The following is a 25,510-nucleotide window of genomic DNA, read 5'->3' as shown; positions in this document are numbered from 1 at the left end:
ATATTAACTTTCTAAAGCGACATAGAACTAGAAACCAAGAGAGGTAAGTGGCTACAATGAACAGAAAAAAAACGAAGACCTTGACGGTAAAACCTTGGGATCAAAAAGTTCAAAAAGACCTTAAAATAATGGTTCATATAAGTAAATCTCGTAAGGCTGATTATTTAAGGTTAGATTAGTTTTTGCGAAGTAATACTTGGAACGTACATTGATTGAAAATGACGTTTTGAACAAGGTTGACATTTTCAATCTAAAGGATCTAAGGATCTAAAGAAATCTTCTTCGGATGGCTCAATTTGTGACCAGAAAATCCTATTATTTTTGAATGGGCATTCGTCCAATCGCAGTAACGTGGGAATTCTGGGATATGCGTCTAAAAATCATATTAAAATCATTTCTCCCAACCATTAAAAGGATGTTTCTTCGGGACATTCAAATCAAATAGGAAAAGAACGGAAAATGTTTCAATGAAACAAGCAAAGTTTATTCAATAACAGGAGATGGAAAAAAACCAATTTTCAAAAAGTTTAATACTGCAAAAGAAGAAGAATCTGCAAATATTTTCAAGATGTGAGGTTGAATCCACCATTGGTACTTCACTATTATTTCTAAAAAATATTGTTTAGGTTTTCTCAACTTTTAACCTTCGTACATCATTATTTAATTGAATTGATCATTTTTAGTGTTTAAAATAGTACTTTGTAATGCTTATGAAGCTGTTTACATTGGACAAACATCTCAGAATTTAGAAAATAGATTAAAAAATCATCAATTCGACAATTCGTCATCAATATAATTAATAAAAAAGTAGTAATATCTAAATTAAGTACCTTGTGATAGAAATAACGCTGTTTACGTAGGACAAACATCTCAATATTTAGAAAATAGATTAAAAAATCATCAATTCGACAATTCGTCCTCAATATAATTAATAAAAAAGTAGTAATATCTAAATTAAGTACCTTGTGATAGAAATAACGCAGTTTACGTAGGACAAACATCTCAATATTTAGAAAATAGATTAAAAAATCATCAATTCGACAATTCGTCATCAATATAATTAATAAAAAAGTAGTAATATCTAAATTAAGTACCTTGTAATAGAAAGAACGCTGTTTACGTAGGACAAACATCTCAATATTTAGAAAATAGATTAAAAAATCATCAATTCGACAATTCGTCCTCAATATAATTAATAAAAAAGTAGTAATATCTAAATTAAGTACCTTGTGATAGAAATAACGCTGTTTACGTAGGACAAACATCTCAGAATTTAGAAAATAGATTAAAAAATCATCAATTCGACAATTCGTCATCAATATAATTAATAAAAAAGTAGTAATATCTAAATTAAGTACCTTGTAATAGAAAGAACGCTGTTTACGTAGGACAAACATCTCAATATTTAGAAAATAGATTAAAAAATCATCAATTCGACAATTCGTCATCAATATAATTAATAAAAAAGTAGTAATATCTAAATTAAGTACCTTGTGATAGAAATAACGCTGTTTACGTAGGACAAACATCTCAGAATTTAGAAAATAGATTAAAAGATCACTTTTCATACTAGTTTCCGTTTTTCCTTTAATATTTCGTTTTCTAAATTCCCTTTCTAAAAATAAGTTCGAATTCTTGGTAGATAAAAATCATAACGGATTCGAAGAAGAGGGTGTAGGTATATAAACGACCCTCTGAAACTACCGAAACGTCGGCGGCGGGGGAGGGGGTGTATTAGTGCGTGAACCGCGTGTGCCAAGTCGGAGTAAGATTCACAACATGCTCCAGTCGGATGTTAAATAATAAGTTGTTGCCACATTTTTTTTCTTACCTGCTCTTCGAAAAAATTTCCACCTTCTTTTTTTCTATTTCGATTTTAGTTGACGGTTAAGGGTAGTGATGTTAAGTTAGTGGTGCGGCACGAGGAATTGTTAATTTCATCCAAATTTTTTAGTTACAACAAATTTTGTGTAAGGTAAATCAATTGAGATATTTTATATTAATAAAAACTTCAATAATTCCGATTATTTGAGGTTAGTTTTAATAAATACTTTCAATTCCTTCAATTAATAACTATTTAATTAGAGAAAATTTATTAAAATTAAAAATAAATTACTGAAATATAGTGAAAGTAAAAGGTTTTAAGATTTTAACAAACATTTAAAATTTTATTATGAAGTGACGTAAGAATTCTGTTAGTTATAACGAAATTTTATGTATCACGCTGTATATATTTTCTATATTACAGATTCTAATGGCAGTTGTAACCTTAGATGAAGATAGTGGAGTTGAAATGTCCCATTCGAGAGCTGAGAATGGTAAATAACGACAAATTTTAAATCTAAATTTATAATATTTAAATCGATGTGTAGATGGCGTTCGTAACTATATTTTTACCACTAGTACATGCGAATTAGCTTAAAAAAATGGTTTATACTTATATTTTCACCAAATAAACCTGCTTTATTTCGGAAATTGTTTTCCAAGTGAGCTTCCATTTGAAATTTTTAGTTTTCTCGAAGCTTTACGTATTTTTTGAAACCCGCCATACTTTTTTCTGTAATAACTTAGTAAATCGTATATTTAGAACACTTACAACGTAAATTTTAGTCTGTAAATAGTTTAAAATACAGTGTTGCCGTATGTTATGTATGTTAAAGCCGACTCTGTGTTATAAATGTACAAGTTGCTTGAAACTACCACCACCAAATGTTGATCTTTCGAAATAATACCTCACAAATAAAAAGAAACAATCTTAAGACCACACATTTCAAAATTTTTTCGTTATCAAATCATTATCGCAGCCGTTTTGATGTTGGTATGAGTTGTTGCAGGAAATACGCGTTATCTTAGTTTTCAGATCTACAGGACCGGCATAAATATATTCATAAAAAACGAAATAAATTACGGCTTCCTTTATAATACAAAATCGGATCGTTTTATTAATTTGTAGAGGCAGTATCGGCTCCAGTTGTTTTTTTTTTAATAAATTAATAACCAGAAAGCATCCTTAGTTTCATTATTTCATTCTTTCGATTTATTAGACTCTAAATTTCAATGGAATACGTGTTTGTGTTGTAAGTTTCCATTGCAGATGGTACGCACTGAGTTAAAAGAATTTGTTTCTTATCTTTAACTGCGTAGCGTGATATTGTTGATAAATTATCACAATATGGGCGCTAATGCAACGTATCTGAGGCGGAACCAGAACATAATTCTACAGGGTCTATAAAAAAATTAAAATACATCTAAATGTTCTCGATTTTAGGTTACTTCTGTTTTAAAATTCGATTTTTCTTCAAGTTTTTATCGAAATATAATATTGATATTCATAATTTGAGTATTTATATTAATCAATTGATTTATTTCTAACAGAAATTTACCTTGGAAATTAAAAATGATGTTTTCGAGGTCCTTGAATCCGAATATCAGTCGTCCTTTTTGCATTCAACTAGCGAAAAGAAAGTAAATTGTAAACCATCCATCGTATCCACCAGATCTAACCTCCCCGGATACATTTACCAGTTTCCTAACCTAAAAGTTCGTAAAAGAGAGATTTCTATCGAACGAAGACGTTTATGGATTTAAAAGAAAAACTATGTTGAAAAATTTGAGAGACTTTAGCAAAAAATCTGCATCTTGCATACTTGGGTGCATAGGAATTAACATAAATAGGATTATCGATAATTTAAAACTTAACAATTAATTTCTTAATAATGCATATGACTTCCTCTAGCTTTAATAACATTTCTAATACGATTAGTCATAGATCTAATCAAGTTCTATAGGGTTTAGATCAGGATTGTCTGTTGGCTACTCCATAACCTAAAAAACCGGCTTCTGAAATGTAATTTTGCACGATTTTGGCGGTGGTAAATTCGTCTGGTCTCATCTGAGAACATCGCTCCAAGTTTTAGTTTAGCTGAAGTAAGTTTTGTACCATTAGCAGGAGTTTTAAAGGCCATTTTAGTTTCCTGCTGTCCACTAACTAAGAATCAGTCCTCGCGATTCACGGAGCTGTAACATAAATCCTGGGTAGTTCGCAAAGACGAAAAATTAGTCTAGACATACTAAAATGTTTACCTAAAGCTTCTTGGTACTTCTGGAAGCGATGGGGAGCTGTAGGAACGTCTGAGGATCAGACTGGACAAATAAATTCATCTTAAACAGTTTAGATTTCATAAAACTTCTCTTGGAAGCGTCGATACGAATCTGGCATCCCGTTTATTCATTTTCCATACACTTTTTCATGTATTGCAACTAATTTTCTACGAAATTAAGATTAAAATTAAGATTGAGGCGATATTTTTTATACGAGAAACACCAATTTTATATCAAATTGAGTATTTATTTGAAAAGAACTTCTCGGATTGTGATTATTGATATTAGTTGTACTGGGTATTTATTATAAATCGTTTTAAAATGACAAAGGACACATTAAACGCCGGGGTACGCCATTGCAAAGTGAGGGCGTCTCTAAGCAACCGCCAATCACGTTCGGGCGTCTTCTAATGACGTCACAATATATTTTACACCACGATATTTAATCGATAGGGGATGGGAGATTATATACGAAATTAGAAAATCTGATGGCGTCGTTGTTATTATTAGTATAAGGAAATTTTCGTTGGTTTAATCACACAAAATCTTTTTTATAAAACGAAAAACAAAAAGAAAAATAGATAATCGACTATAAAGTGGAAAAAAAGAGATAAAACAAACGAGAACCAGAATATTACGAGGATAAACACAAGAAGAAACAGTTAACAAAGAAGAATCAAAAACAGCACGAAAGAAACTGATATAATGTAGAGGAACGAATAAAAAATAAGGAAGAGAATGTAAAGGAATTGGATAAAACAAAAAGGAAAATAGATAATCGACTATAAAGTGGAAAAAAAGAGATAAAACAAACGAAAACCAGAATATTACGAGGATAAACACAAGAAGAAACAGTTAACAAAGAAGAATCAAAAACAGAACGAAAGGAACTGAGATAATGTAGAAGATCGAATAAAAAATAAGGAAGAGAACGTAAAGGAATTGGATAAAACAAAAAGGAAAATAGATAATCGACTATAAAGTGGAAAAAAAGAGATAAAACAAACGAAAACCAGAATATTACGAGGATAAACACAAGAAGAAACAGTTAACAAAGAAGAATCAAAAATAGAACGAAAGAAACTGAGATAATGTAGAAGAAAGAATAAAAAATAAAGAAGAGAATGTAAAGGAATTGGATAAAACAAAAAGAAATATAAATAATCGACTATAAAGTGGAAAAAAAGAGATAAAACAAACGAGAACCAGAATATTACGAGGATAAACACAAGAAGAAACAGTTAACAAAGAAGAATCAAAAATAGAACGAAAGAAACTGAGATAATGTAGAAGAAAGAATAAAAAATAAAGAAGAGAATGTAAAGGAATTGGATAAAACAAAAAGAAATATAAATAATCGACTATAAAGTGGAAAAAAAGAGATAAAACAAACGAGAACCAGAGAATATTACGAGGATAAACACAAGAAGAAACAGTTAACAAAGAAGAATCAAAAATAGAACGAAAGAAACTGAGATAATGTAGAAGAAAGAATAAAAAATAAAGAAGAGAATGTAAAGGAATTGGATAAAACAGAAAGAAATATAAATAATCGACTATAAAGTGGAAAAAAAGAGATAAAACAAACGAGAACCAGAATATTACGAGGATAAACACAAGAAGAAACAGTTAACAAAGAAGAATCAAAAACAGCACGAAAGAAACTGATATAATGTAGAGGAACGAATAAAAAATAAGGAAAAGGATGTGGAGGAATTGGATAAAACAAAAAGAAATATAGATAATCGACTATAAAGGGAAAAAAAGAGATAAAACAAACGAGAACCAGAGAATATTACGAGGATAAACACAAGAAGAAACAGTTAACAAAGAAGAATCAAAAATAGAACGAAAGAAACTGAGATAATGTAGAAGAAAGAATAAAAAATAAAGAAGAGAATGTAAAGGAATTGGATAAAACAGAAAGAAATATAAATAATCGACTATAAAGTGGAAAAAAAGAGATAAAACAAACGAGAACCAGAATATTACGAGGATAAACACAAGAAGAAACAGTTAACAAAGAAGAATCAAAAACAGCACGAAAGAAACAAAGATTTTGTAGAAGTTCGCAGCTTTTGATACAGACATCTCATCAGTCAACTAGGTTTGTGGCCTGTGTGCTGAACATGAGTCAATCAGCTGTTTCCAGAGTGTACCATCGATATCAAGCAACTTTTAACTTTCGTCGACGTCGCGATGATTAATTCACGCTTAATCCCAACAAGAGCTAAGAGAAACGGTTGGAGTGGCTGGTAGAATAGTCAGAAGAAGCTAAACTTGATCCAAAATGGACAGCTACTATCCCGAATGTGGAAATTTGTAGTTCTATGGAAAACCGATACACCAAGAATCAGTAAACTTGAAATCAAACATGATTCTTTGTGATGTGTATCATTGACAAACTATTTGATTCGGTTCTGAGCTATCCTCGATCATTTTTAACAGCTAATTGGTATAAACAATTCGGTTTTAATGGAATTTGAGTTTACTGAATTCATCTACACCTTCAAATCTGATTCAGTTATCGAATTCTCTACAGTAACTGCACCAGCAACTAATTTCTTTTTGTTGATGGCTATTTTGCGCTTACCCTAACCTAACATAACCTAACAAACAACAACCTGTCACTGATCAGCCATTTGCTTGACTAAATCTCACTGTACTTGCATGAAAATGGCAGTCGATGCTGATTTTGTTTATTACGAGGGTTGCTACTTAAGTTTTAATCAATTATTGTTAGTAGCAGCCCTCGTATGTTTATTAAGTTTGAAAATAAAAAGAATTAAACCCTTTTGTAATAATTCGGCGACGCCTATGGTTTCCAGTAAAGAATTTTATGAATGATAACGCATTCTTTAGTCACTATCATAGTAAACTATGAAATACCAAACAAGAGAAGAACTTTACGGGAAAATAGACTTTATCTACGCTCTATATAAGAAAATAGACGTTTCAATGGCCTCGAATGTTTTTTTTAAGGTTCCCTGGGTCCTAGAGTCGTAGTACGGATCTAGAAGCCCATGAGAAAGGGTATATCGTTCATTTTCCAATAATGGTTTAGTTGCTGTAAGACGCGTTGTTTGTTTTCGTTTGTTTTTATTTTTGTTTTTTATATTTGCTGATTTTGTTTGATTGTTTTGTGTTGTATCTATGGAGGGAGATCTGGAAAATGGGAAAAGTAAGAAATTTTTCGTTATATTTCATATAAATATCAATTTATACGCTAAAAACTGAATTTTTTACAGTGAAATATTATTTGGAAACAAAAATAAAAACGTTTTATTTCTTATAAGTCTGTTATATAAATCACGTGTGCTGGTTTTGGCGGTTTACAACCCAAAATTGAAAAATAAAAAAGAATGTTACGAAAAGGCAATAAAAACGTGATTTATTACGACATAGCAAAAATTTTGTGTAAATACAAGTTAAAATAAATAAAAGAAGATGAATAAATAAAGAAATAATCAACTAGGGTCCAACAGAACGATGACAAAACAAAATAAAGTGTAATTGATGTTAAAAGAGGATTAAAATATTTTTATTTATACTTTTTAATGAATATTTTCATTAATAATACACTAATATTAAATATAAAATGATTATTTACTTATTTAAACGTTTCGAAACAAGTAACAAATGCGGTTTTCACCTAGTGTGAACACATCAGTATAATGTACCGTTTTAGTGTTCTCTAAACACTTTTAGAACCAAAAAAACACTAGCAATGAACTTATTGGGTGTAAAAACAGTTTGTGCCCTATCAAAAGTCGTAAATATTTGGATATTTATTTGATATATTCCATAAATTCGATGTTTTTACTGTTCAAAAACGTTTTTGATTGAACTAATTCTTGCGTTGTCGTGTTGAAGAATGATTCGTCATCCACGATTGGTTTCCATTGATTTTTCCGAACCCTACAGGTAAATAAATGCTGCTGGATCATTTCTAAGAAAAATCAGACTAATAAGTGAATGAAAATATTTGTATTTACACTTTTTAATGAGTATTTTCAATAATAACACACTAATAATAAATATTATTTACATATTCAAACGTTTTCAAACAAATAACAACTGCGGTTTACACCTAATGTGAACACATCAGTATAATGTACCGTTTCAGTGTTTTCTAAACACTTTTAGAACCAAAAAAACACTAGCAATGAACTTATTGGGTGTAAAAACAGTTTGTATCCTATCTTCGGGTTCAAATACTACAAAGTTATATTAGAACAATTAAAATCTGTTGTTTATTTATCGATTTTGTTAAATCACTTTACCGTAATCAATAATTTCATTCTGGCAATAATGACTAATACGTTGAACTGTGTATTTATGAATCACGGTGTCATTTCTTCGAGTTATTTCGGTTGAAAGATCTGGGAAGTGATTAAATGAAAATACCAAGAAGTGCGTACACGCTACATACCTCAACGAAGTCGAATGTTTTGTTTACATTCCGTATTCAGCTTTCCAACAAGGTCATACCCATGCACGAGAATTGGGTTAATATACGTTGCTCCACACGAAAAATATTTAACATCATTTAACATACAATCTGACGAAGTTATCACCGAGGGAAACAACATTGACAATACAAAATACAAAATTGAGTGTTTTTTAAAAATATACATGGCGATGAAGACAAAATTCGAACGGGCGATGAGGTTTGAGTCTCGAAATTTGATTTTTCCACGACATTCGCATTTATCTCGTGATTGACAAGAAATACAAAAAAAATTTGAGAAACAAACCTGTAGAAAATTCAATTAAGACCTTTCTTGTAGGTTTGTTGTTCGAATTTTTTTTGTATTTCTTGTCAATCACGAGATAAATGCGAATGTCGTCGAAAAATCAAATTTCGAGACTTAAACTTCATCGTCAGTTCTAGTTTAGGTTTGGTTGCCATGTATGCTTTTGAAAAACATTCAATTTCGAAAAAGAACCATAAAAAATTCGAAATAATAAATTTTTGAATAAGAATCTTTACTCCAAGACTTTGAAAATTTGTTTTTGAGTACTCTCAATTAGATTTCACGATTTCACGTAAAAAAAATAGTTAAAAAACGCAAAATTTTTGAAAAATTACGCCTTTCGTTTCGACAGTGACTTTCTGGAACTGTTTTATTTCTGTATTTTTATATAATTTCTCAAGAATCATGAAAATTGACCACCAAGTACACTGAGAAGCAACAAATTGAACAAAAATCAAGTTTCGAGACTTAAACTTCATCCTCAGTTCGAGTTAAGGCTTGGTTGCAATGTATGCTTTTGGAAAACATTCAATTTCGAAAAAGAACCATAAAACTTTCGAAATAATAAATTTTTGAATAAGAATCTTTACACCAGAACTTTCAAAATTTGTTTTTGAGTACTCTCAATTAGATTTCACGATTTCACGTAAAAAAATAATTAAAAAACGCAAAATTTTTGAAAAATTACGCCTTTCGTTTCGACAGTGACTTTTTGGAACTGTTTTATTTCTATATTTTGGAATAATTGCTCGAGAATCATGAAAATTGACCACCAAGTATACTGAAAAGCAACAAATTGAACAAAAATCAAGTTTCGAGACTTAAACTTCATCGACAGTTCGAGTTTTGTCTTGGTTGCCATGTATGCTTTTGAAAAACATTCAATTTCGAAAAAGAACCATAAAAAATTCGAAATAATAAATTTTTGAATAAGAATCTTTACTCCAAGACTTTGAAAATTTGTTTTTGAGTACTCTCAATTAGATTTCAAGATTTCACGTAAAAAAAAATAGTTAAAAAACGCAAAATTTTTGAAAAATTACGCCTTTCGTTTCGACAGTGACTTTCTGGAACTGTTTTATTTCTGTATTTTTATATAATTTCTCAAGAATCATGAAAATTGACCACCAAGTACACTGAGAAGCAACAAATTGAACAAAAATCAAGTTTCGAGACTTAAACTTCATCCTCAGTTCGAGTTAAGGCTTGGTTGCAATGTATGCTTTTGGAAAACATTCAATTTCGAAAAAGAACCATAAAACTTTCGAAATAATAAATTTTTGAATAAGAATCTTTACACCAGAACTTTTAAAATTTGTTTTTGAGTACTCTCAATTAGATTTCACGATTTCACGTAAAAAAATAATTAAAAAACGCAAAATTTTTGAAAAATTACGCCTTTCGTTCCGACAGTGACTTTTTGGAACTGTTTTATTTCTATATTTTGGAATAATTGCTCGAGAATCATGAAAATTGACCACCAAGTATACTGAAAAGCAACAAATTGAACAAAAATGAAAACTTAGAAGTCTAAGTGATAAAAATAACGACGATGAAGAAAAGTCAGAAGTTTATTACGAAAGACACAGAAAATTTAATTCGAAAATGTTGTTGGAAAAACATCAGCTCAGAAAAACAAGAATCCTTAGAAACATTACTGAATCTGAATTCTCTCGACCTCATATTGAATAAAGAGGCATTTAGGGACGCCCACAGGCTCATCCAGACAATAAAAAAAGCCAGGAAATATGGTACATCACCTAAGGATTCTAATAATAAAACTAGGAAGCCGCGATAAACCAAAGGACCTCATTCCAAGTGGTGATTGACCCAAAATCATGGGTCAACAAGTTCGAAATGTATCTCTCTAGTACACAGACGATTCGAAGTTATACTGGACCAAAATACAGGCTCTACTTTGTCAGGTAGAGTTGTTATCATTAAATAAATGTCCTTGGATAGAAACCTCTCTAAAAACCACATTTTCTAAGATAGCCAAGCGGTCTTGAAGATCTTGAATGTTATTGAGTGTACATCCAAACTATCCAAGTGAAAACAAACCCAGGTCACCAAGGTATACCAGGAAAAGGGGCTAGAGCCTTACTGTAGCCTCACGAGATGCCTCGGATGGATAAATAAACAGTTGGAGAAACATTCCAGGCTTAAGACACTCCAAAGCATTCGTAATTATAACAGTTAAAAAGAGTGAAAAACTTCTCGTGATTACCAGAAACGAAATGAAACTGGTAAGTCTTCTAACAAGTTTTTGCTTAGTTAAATACAACCTTAAGACGTTGGGCATGGTAGAGGACGACGACTGCAGATTCTGCAAGTCAAGGAAACTGCATTTTACTCATTTCGACACCTTCTTTGTTAGGAATCTATGTATTTTGGAAGCAGATCAATATGATGTAAAGTTTTGTACAAAATATCGTCCAGGTGTATGTTTATGGTAGATAATTTTTGCTCAAAACTGTAAAACGTTTCATAAAAAAGCATCCTGAAGGAAATTTAGTGTTTTGGACAGAACATGGCAACTGCTCTTTAAGCAAAAGACGTTGTAGAAGCTTCTGTAGGAATGGAAAGTCTAGGAATGTTCCTAATGTGTCTAAATTGAGTCCAATGGAAAGTTTTTGGAGAAATTTAAAACGAAACGTATATTTTGAAGGTTGGGAAGCAACTACATAAGTAGAATTAGACTGAAGAGCTTCTCGTGATTACCAGAAACGAAATGAAACTGGTAAGTCTTCTAACAAGTTACTGCTTAGTTAAATACAACCTTAAGACGTTGGGCATGGTAGAGGACGACGACTGCAGATTCTGCAAGTCAAGGAAACTGCATTTTACTCATTTCGACACCTTCTTTGTTAGGAATCTATGTATTTTGGAAGCAGATCAATATGATGTAAAGTTTTGTACAAAATATCGTCCAGGTGTATGTTTATGGTAGATAATTTTTGCTCAAAACTGTAAAACGTTTCATAAAAAAGCATCCTGAAGGAAATTTAGTGTTTTGGACAGAACATGGCAACTGCTCTTTAAGCAAAAGACGTTGTAGAAGCTTCTGTAGGAATGGAAAGTCTAGGAATGTTCCTAATGTGTCTAAATTGAGTCCAATGGAAAGTTTTTGGAGAAATTTGAAACGAAACGTATATTTTGAAGGTTGGGAAGGAACTACACAAGTAGAATTGAAAAAGATATTTTATTCAAACGCCTGTTTTATGATTCATTTAAAAAGAAAAATTAGGAAAACGAATAACAGTTTGTTGAAGTTTTTTATCCGAAATTAGAGTTATTTTTCTCGGAGTTTTCGCCCTTCTTTGTTCTATTCGAAGTAATGCTTCAACCGAAAATAATACAAAATAGAAGAATACCCGAAATAGACGTTAAACTTTCCCGCGCATTACAATGGCCCGTACGGGAATGCAGTTGATTTACAAGGGTTGTTTAATAAGGGTTTGCTTCTTTCCAACAATACCTGCAAAAGGATCCATTTACCTAGGACAGCGGCGTAGTAGTTACTAAATAGAAAAATTTTATATAAAACTTTGAATTATTTGATATTATTTATCTTATTAACACGATAAAAATTTTTCTAATATAGAGAAGATCGAAAAATCTAACCTCAACTTTTCTTGATAACTAATATTAAGTCCCTAATCGAAAATTTATACACCATAACATCATATGGGGAGTTTTGTCTAACAATATATATCTAAAGACTCTAAATAGGTATTCCTCCATTTTATTAATAAGCTCAAAACGATTCTTTATCATAAAATGGACGGTTAGTGTTTTGCTTCATCTATTTTATCACTAAATGAAGATCTAGGCCTATTTTTTCCTTGTATTTGTCTTACAATAACTTCAAATTCTCTTTGCACAGCTTGGGATCATTGTCATCCAGTGGATTTTCCTCCAAAACATTTCCAAACCATCACCAAAGCGTCCCCACGTTCCACAGTCTAGATTTAGTCCACTGGAACTTCTTAGTTTAAAAGAGTCCAGTTTCTTTCAGTCTCCTTTTAACTGTAGTTAAGTACTCAAAGGTATACATCAATTAAATGTACTTTTTCTTTTTAATTTGGTCTGCAATGGTAAGATGACGCTTAGACCATGAAGACTTCCAAGTCTTTTGAGTCACGGTTGAGTTTTACACGGTTCCCAGTGGACTGATCAGTACCAGGAACGTTGATGGCTTCCACATAAGTCGAAGGACCTTCCGAAGGTGCTGGAGCTGAAGATTAAAACGCTCGGGATGGTGGAGCGTAATTATCTGAACGATTAGAATCTTCTTCCAACTTTTTTTGTAACCGATGGAGCGGAATAACTTTTAGAGACATCTAGCGGACTAAAGCAAATGCAAAAGATGGCAACCATGACGGCCATTTTGGATGTTGCTGCATACAAAGAAAATTTTTGTATACCCCAATGGATTTTTTTGAATTCCAAGTTGGATATATTGTCCCAATGTTGTTGAAAGGGTTAAAACGCTGCTTTTTCTAATATTTTAAGAGGTTATGAAGAGAAAACGATAAAAATACAGTTGAAAAATTGTTGTACAACTAAAATCAAATGTGAAATAACAAAAATGACAGTTTCTTCTTCTTTTATAAGTTATAGAAAGTCTTGTACCAACTAAATTGACAAATTTGACTTTAATATTAAATTGTATGATAATTTTCTTTTTTTAAATGACAGTTTAATAATTTGAAATTGCTTTTAATCATGATTAGCACGTTGAATAGTGAAGGTTTTTAATAAACTTCGTATTTAAGAAGCGTATCCTCGTTAAAAACCGGAAATTCAATTTCTGTCCAGGTAAATACGAAACACGATTACACTCTTTATAATCTAACAGAATTTCTATTAAAAATTTATAATTTAACAAGAAACTCGACCACTATTTAATGCCCATTCAACTTCCGTTGACATTTGGACACTGGACGAAGGACTTTTTCGTGTTAAACCATTAACAAGATGTCCTTTTTATAATATTTAGATAATAAATATTCAATTCGAAGTATAACCCAACAATACAAGTTCGATACTTTTTTTATAATAGGAATCGTCTAAATAGGGAATAAGCAAACAGAAAATAGTCACAGGGGGCTAAATCTGGCGAATAGGGAGCTTTGCATTGACGGATGTATCAGATCTTGATCAAACAACTGTAATCGATCTTTTAGTAGATAATTAAAAATTTCTAAAGCGTATTTTGTTTCATTTGAAGGTAATCCTTATAATCTACAAGTTTATTAACCTAATTTGACGATTACGAATAAATTTTTATCGATAATTCTTCAGGTTCTGAAGGCGGAAGCGCCAGTCAAGTGGGATCCGAAGCTAGCTTCGGATTAAGAAGAGGTAAATGCAAATGGTTCAATGTAGCAAAAGGTTGGGGATTCATCACGCCAGATGACGGCGGCCAAGACGTTTTCGTACATCAAGTAAGTAAATCTGTTTCGGTATTAAGCGCTGCTGTCTTCATAATTCCCAAGGATTTTGTCTTCCTGCTTTGTCCTTTGACTATTTGACAAGTTTTCTCTGTTTCTAAACAGATGGCACTACAAACTACTCGCTGTCGTAGGTTTTACAACTTCTTTCAGTGGACGCAATCAGCAATCACATTTTGGAGGTTTCAAATCTTTCTAAACCACCCTCGGTCTTAGTCTAAGATTATCGATTGTTTCTTCGTTAATTTTGATACCATCTGATACTTCTTTAAGGGTTTTTTATCTGAGTAAACGTTGTATATAAGAGGTTTTATCTTCCGAGCGAATTAACTACTTTTATTTTCGCAGTTTGAACCTCGATAAGATTTTTTTTTACGCACAGTTTTCGATTGGAATCATCCACCGCGTCTTCCCGATTTGTATCCATTGGACAACGTATAAAAAACATTGTTGAAACAAGGATTTGATTTGAATTACCGATATTTCGGTTTATATTTCCATTCGGGCCCGGTTTTATTCACGTAAAAACTAGTCCCAGTAAATCAGGTATTATTGGAATAGAAAAATATTGTTGGGTAATATTGAAAAAAGAACCAATAATGGGCAGGTACTTAAACGTATTGTATTCCACCCTTGTATTTCTTTTCCCGATTTTTTTTTATAAACTAACAGGTCTAAAGCAACAAGTACTTGTTTGATTCGATTCTTACTACACCCTTAATTCACCCCATTGTAAAAATAAAATCATATTTTGTAAATAGACAGTATGACATTTGCTATTATACAAGGTGTTCTCAAGTAAATTCGATCTAATTAAATTTTGACGTACTGGATCTAAAATTTAATTAAACACCCTATATATTGATACAGAACTATTTTATTTATATAAAATTTCGTTATTTTTAATTGGATTTTTCACAAGAATTTTTTGTTATCTTTAGATTGTACAGGTTGTCCCTGTAAAAGTTAAGTTGAAAATTATCATCCCCCTACATATAAAAGTGTATTTATTTTCTCAAATACACTAAACAGCATTAATTTTCCGATCATTCGGTATAAAATAATTCTTATAGAAACATCAGAATATTTATAAAACGTCTAAAAAATGAATTTATTCTTATCCGAGTTTCGGTGTAGTAGTCACTACCACTATAACCGCGGTACCTTTTCGAATGTAGATTTTTCAAGCGAGATAATTTATAAAAAGAAGAAGAATGTATCGAAGAATGTGTATATATAGCTCTTAATAAAATAGTTAATTTCTTTTTTTAACTAAAAGCAGTTCTAAGACGATTAGATTCTCGAGAAAAAATACATTTTTTAATATTGACCAAAATATTGAGATTTGTAGAAATAAATATCAAATTTTCGCCGACAATAATCATTTAACGTTAAAATCCAATCGAAAATTAACTAATCGCACAGCACATGATGAAGAAAATAAAGAAAATGAAGAAGCTGTTACAACAAGACAAAAACAAATCGACGAAAAGACAAAACGCATGAATTAGACTTAACGGCATCCAGCGTATTTTCCAGATCTGTTCCACAGTGACTTTTCCCTGCTCTCAGAACTCCAAAGGATTACGATGAAGAGGTTATCGCCGAAGCTGAAGCTTATTTTGATGCTGAAAACAAAAAATGAGGCTTTAGCAACAACAAACTATTTACCAGACCTAAACCAACAAAATTCAGATATATCTGGTGGTGTAGCACCAAAAAATGTATTCAAACAGTCAAAAGGAAACAGTCTTCCGAAACTAGATGTCTAGAGACTCCAAGTATAATCCAAAAAGGATGTAGAAGACGCTGTATCGAAACTTACATTCCAAACTGTGAAAATACGAAGTAAAGGTCTTTCTGGAGTAGATGGGATCCAACGATGATGATCCCAGAAGTACCTGGTCTGACCTAGAGTGGAGTAGAGTAGTTGCAGTGGAAGAATACAGGATTAGTTTCAATTGAAGAGAAAAATGAGGCTTTAACAAGAAGGGATTCGATAAGTAGCAACAGCAAACTATTTACCAGACCTAAACCAACAAAATTCAGATATATCTGGTGGTGTAGCACCAAAAAACGCATTTAAATAGTCAAAAAGAAACAGTGTTCCGAAACTAGGTGCCTAAACGTAATTAGAGACTCCAGGTATAATCCAAAAAGGATGTAGAAGACGCTGTATCGAAACTTACATTCCAAACTGTGAAAATACGAAGTAAAGGTCTTTCTGGAGTAGATGGGATCCAACGGTGATGATCCCAGAAGTACCTGGTCTGACCTAGAGTAGAATAGAGTAGTTGCAGTAGAAGGTTGCAGGATTAGTTTCAATTGAAGAGAAAAATGAGGCTTTAACAAGAAGGGATTCGATAAGTAGCAACAGCAAACTATTTACCAGACCTAAACCAACAAAATTCAGATATATCTGGTGATGTAGCACCAAAAAACGTATACAAACAGTCGAAAGGAAACAGTTTTCCGAAACTAGATATCTAAAGGTAATTAGAGACTCCAGGTATAATCCAAAAAGGACGTAGAAGACGCTGTATCCATACTTACATTCCAAGCTGTGAAAATACGAAGTAAAGGTCTTTCTGGAGTAGATGGGATCCAACGATGATGATCCCAGAAGTACCTGCTCTGACCTAGAGTGGAGTAGAGTAGTTGCAGTGGAAGAATACAGGATTAGTTTCAATTGAAGAGAAAAATGAGGCTTTAACAAGAAGGGATTCGATAAGTAGCAACAGCAAACTATTTACCAGACCTAAACCAACAAAATTCCGATATATCTGGTGGTGTAGCACCAAAAAACGCATTTAAATAGTCAAAAAGAAACAGTGTTCCGAAACTAGGTGCCTAAACGTAATTAGAGACTCCAGGTATAATCCAAAAAGGATGTAGAAGACGCTGTATCGAAACTTACATTCCAAACTGTGAAAATACGAAGTAAAGGTCTTTCTGGAGTAGATGGGATCCAACGATGATGGTTCCAGAAATACTTGGTACTGTACATCGTTTATTTTGGTTACAAGTCTCGCCCAAATCCATTTCAAACCAGTTTTTACTGGTTCGCTTAAACCTTAAACGTAGCAACGCCCAAAGAGGTCGATCCGAGCGGAAAGTCTGGTGGAATTGAGAAGCTATCAATGCCCAGGTATACAATGGACAGATGATGCGAATATTTCAAAGTTTAGTTGATCGAAATTGAGTTATTTCACCACAAAAATAACTTATACCACGTCCATCATTTAGTCAGGACCTGGCACTAGTTAATCAAATCGATGGTTGAATTCTTGCTTGGGAAACAATTCGAATTCAAAAGAAATGCCGCAGCAAATGAGATGATTTTACAGAAATCTCGAAGAATTTGGGTTACAACTGAAAATAACTGCATTTTTGAATCGTTATTAAAAACTGAAAGTTTCAAGAAACGATTTCGTTCATGCTCGAAGTAGCAAGATCACTTTGAAAAGAATATCAGGATATAGACATATATTCACATCAACCGGAAGTAGGCAGCGCTGCACAGCTGCATAGAAAAACGTCTTTAATCATAGAACTACTTTTCTCAAGACCCGCATTTTATAGTCCAGTCAAATTAGGGTTATCACTATTATTTAATATTATTTAATATTATTTAATAATGATATGTATAAGAATCATGATCCGAGGCTTGGCGAATGTCTGAATAACCATTAAATACGAGTTGCATACACTATTTTATCTACGATAAATCATTATATAGGAAATCGTTATAACATGCGACGAAAATATCAATTTTTTCCTCGGTACCTAAACCGAAATCATCGAGCTCCAATTGGTTAATCAAATGCGGCGCTTGAGGACTGACAGGAGCCGTGAATTCCTTTTCGACTTCTTCGTTTTCAGAACCGATTGGATTTTTGATAAAAACGACGTCCGGTTGTCGCAAATCGATCGTTTGCAGAAGACTTCTCGATTCATCATTGAGACAGCGAAAAAAACAATCTAAACGTGACGATAAAATCGATGTGCGCGTGCTCGAAGGTAAAACAAAGCTTCCTAAAGGTGCGTGCACGTGTCTGCTGACGCTCGTCGCAAGCTCGTGTCCGATCGCGGCGATCTTTGTCTTGCAATCGATTAAGAAAGATCGCCGCGATTGGACACGAGCTTGCGACGAGCGTCAGCGATCAAAAGTGAAAAGGTACGTGCACGCACGGATTTATAACAAGTAGAAGGTATTGGGTTTTCCCAAAGTCAGGTATATAGGAGAGGATTGATTCGATTGTATGGTGTTTGGACATTGAGAAGGTTATTTTGAATTTGGTGGGTCAGTCAGAGGCAGAGGTGGATGGTGGACACTTTTTTTAACACTATAAAATGTAGAAGACACGGGAATTTCCGCCGATTGTCATTAATATTGTCACTTTTAATGTTAGAGTTGTTTATTATAGAGCGTGATCCAGATGAGCGGTTTCCGCTCCCTGGGAGACGAAGAAGAAGTAGAATTCGAATGTCAAATAACAGACAAAGGATTAGAAGCTACTAGAGTGACAGGACCACAAAACGGAGATTGTCGAGGATCCCACAGACGACCGGTATCGAAGAAACGTTTTAGAAAAATAAGGTGAAACATCTGTTATAATTTATAATCTATAATAACTGACAAATAATATTTTATTTATAGATGTTACAATTGCGGCGAATTCGCTAATCACATAGCCTCAAAATGTCAACTTGGACCGCAACCTAAACGTTGCCATAATTGCAAAAGTGAAGATCATCTAATCGCCGATTGTCCCACGAAGGCGGAACGTCCGCCCAAATCCGGAGGCGGCACGGATGGCGATACATCGGGAGGTGAACGTAACGGATCTACATCACACGATACCGGTAGCTCCATCTCCGAAACGACCGCGAAAAACCCGTAAAGTTAACTGTAAGAATAATGGAAACGACGCCATTTTTATTCCGTTTCGTTTTGGTTGAAAAATGGCGTTCATATCCTTACTGAGTTACCGTGTGTGTTCAGTTATTTGGTGTTGTAACGCTAGGTGTCAGCACGTTACATTTATTTTAATAAAATATTTCGTAATTTTGAATCAATTAATTTTAAGGTACGATTTGGGATTTGAAAAATATTTATTATATTAAATAATTTTTACTACCTATTCATATTTTTTCAATTAATAGTAGATACGATGCCACGTCAATAAGGTTCATTTTCTTTTGTTTCCAAGATGGCTTCTTATGCTTGAAAAACTTTTAAATCTGCAATCTGTGTAAGCCCGTAGAAAAAATATTTTTATATATTCAAACATATGATAAAAACACCTTTTTTGATATAACAAATTAGTTATTTGAATAATTTCTAACCTTATTTACGAAATTTATTTCTCCATATGTTCAAGTTATATTACGAGGGCTATTCAGAAAGTAAGCGAATATCACTGGTGTTTTTTAGTACATTTCGTACTAAAATTAAACTGCACTTTCATAATTTTGTAAATGTTTAATCACTTAACTCACTGCAATTAATTAATTATTATTAAATTCGAAAATTGAATTAGATAAAACTCATTTATCGTCTAGAGTGATTAGTTTTCAAAAATATTGCGATTCCATGAAGTGCAATTACGTAAAATTTCATCATACAAGGTGTTATCTAGGAAAGTTCACAATTTATCGAATTTACATATCGTGCTGTGAAAAAAAATACAAACGAATTCTTCGAAAGACTAATAACATTCGAATAAAAAATTTTGTATTAAATCAGGCTGTCCGATTTTAGACGTTTTGGCTTAAATTTGGGTAAACAACAGTTTTAAATTGCTCTTATCACCTACCCCCTGTATTAATATACTTATATATCATGTATGAACATCCACTACACCAACACTCACATTTACACTGCTTAAAACGCGTTTCGATAACCAACTTGGTATTCTGAAGATGACAACTTGATAAACAAAACGCGTTTTAAACAGTTTAATTGTGAATGTTGGTGTAGTGTAAACAGTGTGTTAGTATGAACGTAACCAAACGGTTATGTCATAATGAATAAATATTGTTTTCAGTTTTCATAACCTCAATTTACATCTCATTAGTTTTCTAACTGTCCCATATCGAAATTAAGTACTTAATAAGTTTTATTTTATGACGTTTTTCTCTTCCGTCTAAAATCGGATACCTTCTAATTTTGTATATTAGTAATTTTTTGGAAAAAAAATTATATTTTTTCATATGCCATATATAGATATTTATATACGTGTAGGTTAGTTTAAGATATGACGTAGTACGACACCATTGTTTTTTTCTTTTGTAAGTAACAAATTCAAAATTTGTAATTTTATATATATTTATAATTTTGTACAATACAGGGGGTATATAGAAAAAAAGCAGCTCGAACTTTTGTGATACCCCCTGTAATGATAAATTTATTAATTCCTGGTTATTTTTTGAATTATATGTATATTTTTTTATCAAAATTATGAAAACATTATTTATTTTTGGCGTGTTTTATTATCAGTTTTTAATTTTTTAATTTTATTAATATTGCCACGTAAAATATATTCAGAATTTTATTTCTCATTGTTAAAAAATTAATTTCCTTAAAACAATATTACTATATTGTAAAATTAACATCAGTGCTTTGGTCAGTAGTAAAAAAATAACCATAACTTTAAAAAACTTGACGTGTTGTCTTAACGTAATACAAGATGGCGTCGGATTATTGACCTCGTTAGGGGAGATAGGGGTCGATACAAACAAAACTATTTGCAGTTTCACTTTTGACAAAATTTATTTCACTTTTTTTTGTGATTGGATATAGTTTCTCGAAAAATGATCTTAGATATACCACTTTCACGAGGCGTTCTGCTAAAGTTTGTAACAACGTAGGTTTTAACTGTAATAACCACCATAATTTTGCAAAGAATTTTAATACAGACCGAAATAGGTCGAAACGTCAATTTTCACCTATCTATTTAATCAAAAAAGACCTAAAATCAAGTCCTTATATCAAGAAAAAGCTGTTATTACGACTGATAAATTAATTTACCCTAAAAATGGCGTAAAATGGGTTTTAATCTATACGGTTTACATTTTTTCATTCTTTACTTGTTCCAAATTATAGAAAATTTCCTATACCCTAAGAATATAGTCCATACTAAACAAAAAATCTTGCTTTTTCGAAATTCTTCTCAAATTTTTACCTCTAGTTTCATCAGTTTTGAACCAGTTGTCATTTTGACGAATATTGCGTTTTACTAGCCTCTTATTTTAATCAAATTTCATTCTGGAAACAATAGCTTTAGCCTAAACACTTGTAATTTTCATTTCATTCAGCCCCTTTCATATCATCAAGAATCCTGTGTATTATTGTAATCTACACCGGTCTCCCCTACTATTGCTCAAGGCGATCAGGTGATGAGATATTTTGAATACATTTTATGTTGTCAATTTTAGGAGATATTTTTCGTAGAGTGTTGAGTTAATTGTAACATTGGCGTCGACTACAGAATAATGAAAAATAAGGGACACCTACGTTAAATAAGAAATACACCGTTTTTTTTGTTTTAAGTCATGTTTTCGAATTTAAAGTTAGGTTAGGATTTACCTGAACTACCACGAGTATCAGGGCTTATATAACGATCTACCTCAATTTTGTAAAGATATTATTTTATCACATTAATTATAAGATTTTATTATAGAGTGAATAGTTTCCATTTTCGTTTTTTTTTCGTAAATGTACCTGAAAAGTGGACCATTTTTGAAAGAAATATACAAGGTGATCATATATAGAACTACAATTTGAAATTTGGATATTACATTAATGGGATATCTAAAATTGATCATTTTAAATAGAATCAGATCTAGTAAAACTGTATGGCCACCCTGTATATATAATACTTAATATAATTTCCGTAAAGTAAGAAATAGACAACAGTTTTTTAGTTATAGTTTTTATTTTTTAATATTTTCAACAAATATATACTCCATATTTGTGGAAAAAAATTAAGTTAAAATTATCACTTTTATTAATGTATATCTACCTCATGTAACTTATTTATACTATCTGATAGACTGATTTTTTTCATCTCAGGAATATAACAATGTCTTCGAGCCAAATAACAAAGTTTTTATTATTCTAAATATACATAATATAGGGTAGTTAAAAAATGCTGTTTCATTTCTAATACCTTTTCCTAATCTGTCAGCTCCACTTGAATTAATTTGTTGGAACTTTAATCTACGTCTAAGTTTATTCTACTTACAGGATGTCCCAATATTAACGTATTTGAAAATATAATTAAATAATTAAGCTGAATGAAAGACGTAGCACCTAACCTATAAGTTTACTAGCAACATCTCACTTAATTTGATTGATAATTTACTGAATCAAATGAAATTAAAGTACAATTCTAATCACTTTATTTTCATTCAACACCCCTGTATATTGTCATACTTTTGTCTTTTGAAGTTGAGTTGCAATCTATTAATTAACTATTTGTAAGTATGAATACTTAAAAGCAAGAATGGTGTATAAAGTGTTGCATAACTTTTCTTTGTAATTATTATTATAATTAAAAAAGAAACTATTGAATTTTTTAATATCTTTATTTTGTTTGAATTAGATTTTCTATTTGGGTAGATTTCCCAAAAAAGAATATTTCAAAATATATCAAAGTGTGTAATCGAGCTGATGTAGGCTTGTGTTAAAAAAAATAGTCAATTGGACTCTAGTCGAGATATTTTGACTCATAACAGCTAAAAGAGTGATTTTACATTAAAAAGGTACAAATGCTTTTTTGTAGAGCTTCATTTTGTGCTTGAAACTTTTCACTTTAAAATCAATATAGTTGGAGTAAAATTGTTATAATTTGGAAGGTTGCTTGGGGGCAATTGAAGCTTTGACAGTAAAAATCTTTTTAGGGATTATCGTTGGATGCTTTTAGTCCTTATTTTTTTTATTAACCGCTTATTATTGATAGAAAAAACTAATGACGCAAAATGTGTTTCTAATATCAAGGCTTATGATGAAACTTCATTTCGTTTTCAAATATGTCAGGATGGCCGAGCGGTCTAAGGCGCCAGACTCAAGGTAACCCTTGTCTGATTAAATCAGATTCGAGCGTTCTGGTCCACTCTGTGGGCGTGGGTTCGAATCCCACTTCTGACAATAATTTTTTCTATTTTTTTTTTCAAAAAACTTGATAGTAAATAAAACTCAATGTTTCTGTATTATAAATTTATTGAAACACACACACACAAATTTGAAATTGAAGATAAAAAATCACATAATGCTTGTCTTTTCGTCGTTCTCTTTTTCCTAGCTGTAAAAAAATTATTATTTTGAAACAAAATAAATATTTTTCGAAAAATTGTACTCACTAAGATCCAGCTTTAGCTTTAGCTGATGCATAAGCACCTCCATCGTGAGAACCGCCAAGACCGCCTCCGCTATGAGAACCACCAAGACCGCCTCCGCTATGAGAACCACCAAGACCGCCTCCGCTATGAGAACCACCAAGACCGCCTCCGCTGTGAGATCCTCCATAACCACCTTGAAAAAAAATTTATTATTGGTCGAATTGAAAGTTTTCTTTTGTTGAATGCTGTTGTACTCACCTGATCCGCCTCCACTGCCTCCTCCGAATCCTCCGCCGCTACCACCGCCTTTACCACCGCCGTATCCGCCTCCTCCTCCTTGACCACCGCCAAATCCTCCACCACCACCTCTACCTCCGCCATTAAAACCACCAGCGTCGTGGTCTCCTCCGCTGAAACCTCCTTTGTGACCACCTCCTCCGCCGCTACCACCTCCGCCGCCGCCGCCGCCGCCTCCACCTCCTCCAGAACCATAACCTCTTTTTACCCTAAGACGCTGCAAATAAGAAAAATAAAAACGATTAGGAATGAATGAATTTTATTTTTGAATGTACAAGGATCGTCCATAAAATAAGATACCCAAGGAGCTGTAGTATTTTGAGGATCTGTCAAGATTTGTGAAAAATGGGATGACAACAAACGACAAGGTGTGGAAACGGCCCCCAAAGATTATTCAATTCCAACAAACATGTTTTCCATTTTCAAAATTTGAAAATACGTTTATTTTATGTACGAACCTCGTATTAGATTTAAATAATTTGTAATTGGTTTTGATATATTTACCTCTAGCTCTATCGACTGTGCGACAGCTACTAGGCACAGAGCCACTACACTAACCAAAACGAACGACTTCATCATTATACACAAAAACATAAAACTGACCGTCTATTTATACAAAAGCTGTTAAGTTTTTTTTTTGCTCGTATTCAAATCCGATGATGTAATCATCTTGTTTATCTCCAGAGAAGAAGTGTAGATATCTGTTTTATAGTACGGCCGCTTAGAACAAAAATATATAGTATAGAAAACATTTGTCACACTTAACCGTTTTTTTTTATTCTCCTCTCAAGTTTTTACAAATTTTTTTGTTAACTCCATCTAAAAGGAAGTTACACCATCGAATTCGTGAGTAATGACTCCACGAAACTTAATTTGTTCATATAAAAGATTCAAACCATCCGATACGTTTTCGAGAAATAGAAAAAAAATAGTGAAATAAGCCCCCGTACTAAAATCTTTCAATAAGACATAATATTTACATGAGAATAAAAAATCTAAACGAGTAAGACTGTATCTAAATACGTTAATTGGATTCGAAATTCTTCGAAATAGATAAATCTTATTAATTATTATTATTATTATTATTTATTATTGGTTATAAATTTAGAAGAAAAAATATGTAAATAAACGATATAAAGCAACTGGTTAGTACTGCTCCCTGCATTAAATTAAACGAACTTTTTAGTTTCCAAAGAAATCTAGTTTCCCCACAGCCTCCCTATACGCCGTATTTAATTATCATCCCCGAAGTGGAAAACTCGTTTAAAAGATAACTGAGACGAATTCAGAAATTTCCAGAATTGTTTTAACAACTGAAATATCGCGTTAGCACATTGGAAATGAATTTGACAACGTAGATAGAGAGATAGAGTGTTATTTATACAGGGTGTCCCACTACGAGTTAAAACTATCTGTATATGCCGAAATACTTATAGTAAAATCATGAAAATTCCTACGTTTGGGTTTTAGGATACGATCTTTTTAACTAAAATATTTTCAAAGATGGCCGACTTCCGGTTCTATCGGAAATCGATTGTAACTTTGTTATTTTAG

General features: G+C 32.2%; 2 protein-coding genes and 1 non-coding gene across 4 annotated transcripts; 2 read left to right on the top strand and 1 right to left on the bottom strand.

Annotated features, from left to right (window-relative positions):
* Nucleotides 1-7,103: 7,103 nt before the first annotated feature.
* Nucleotides 7,104-22,468, top strand: LOC130892009 (protein lin-28 homolog). The gene is made up of 4 exons (XM_057797181.1): nt 7,104-7,282; nt 14,166-14,308; nt 18,742-18,914; nt 18,975-22,468. The coding sequence occupies exons 1-4, from the start codon at nt 7,255-7,257 to the stop codon at nt 19,216-19,218; spliced, it is 588 nt and encodes a 195-aa protein (XP_057653164.1). The 5' UTR covers nt 7,104-7,254; the 3' UTR covers nt 19,219-22,468.
* An 884-nt stretch (nt 22,469-23,352) lies between these two features.
* Nucleotides 23,353-23,468, top strand: Trnal-caa (transfer RNA leucine (anticodon CAA)). The gene is made up of 2 exons: nt 23,353-23,390; nt 23,424-23,468. It is a non-coding gene; the product is annotated as a tRNA-Leu (tRNA).
* A 54-nt stretch (nt 23,469-23,522) lies between these two features.
* Nucleotides 23,523-24,536, bottom strand: LOC130892008 (uncharacterized). Of its 2 annotated transcripts, XM_057797180.1 has the most exons (4): nt 24,461-24,536; nt 23,918-24,173; nt 23,681-23,852; nt 23,523-23,622 (listed from the first exon to the last, which is right to left on the bottom strand). In XM_057797180.1, exons 1-4 carry the CDS (start codon nt 24,533-24,535, stop codon nt 23,619-23,621), a joined length of 507 nt encoding a protein of 168 aa, XP_057653163.1. In that variant the 5' UTR covers nt 24,536; the 3' UTR covers nt 23,523-23,618. The 2 variants fall into 2 exon arrangements, with proteins under 2 accessions (XP_057653163.1, XP_057653162.1); XM_057797179.1 differs by having other exon boundaries at nt 23,523-24,173.
* Between the last annotated feature and the right edge of the window lie 974 nt (nt 24,537-25,510).

Source organism: Diorhabda carinulata, chromosome 3 (genome assembly GCF_026250575.1).
Source record: "Diorhabda carinulata isolate Delta chromosome 3, icDioCari1.1, whole genome shotgun sequence".
Taxonomy (NCBI): Eukaryota; Metazoa; Arthropoda; class Insecta; order Coleoptera; family Chrysomelidae; genus Diorhabda; species Diorhabda carinulata.
This window is presented reverse-complemented; position numbering and strand designations above follow the sequence as displayed.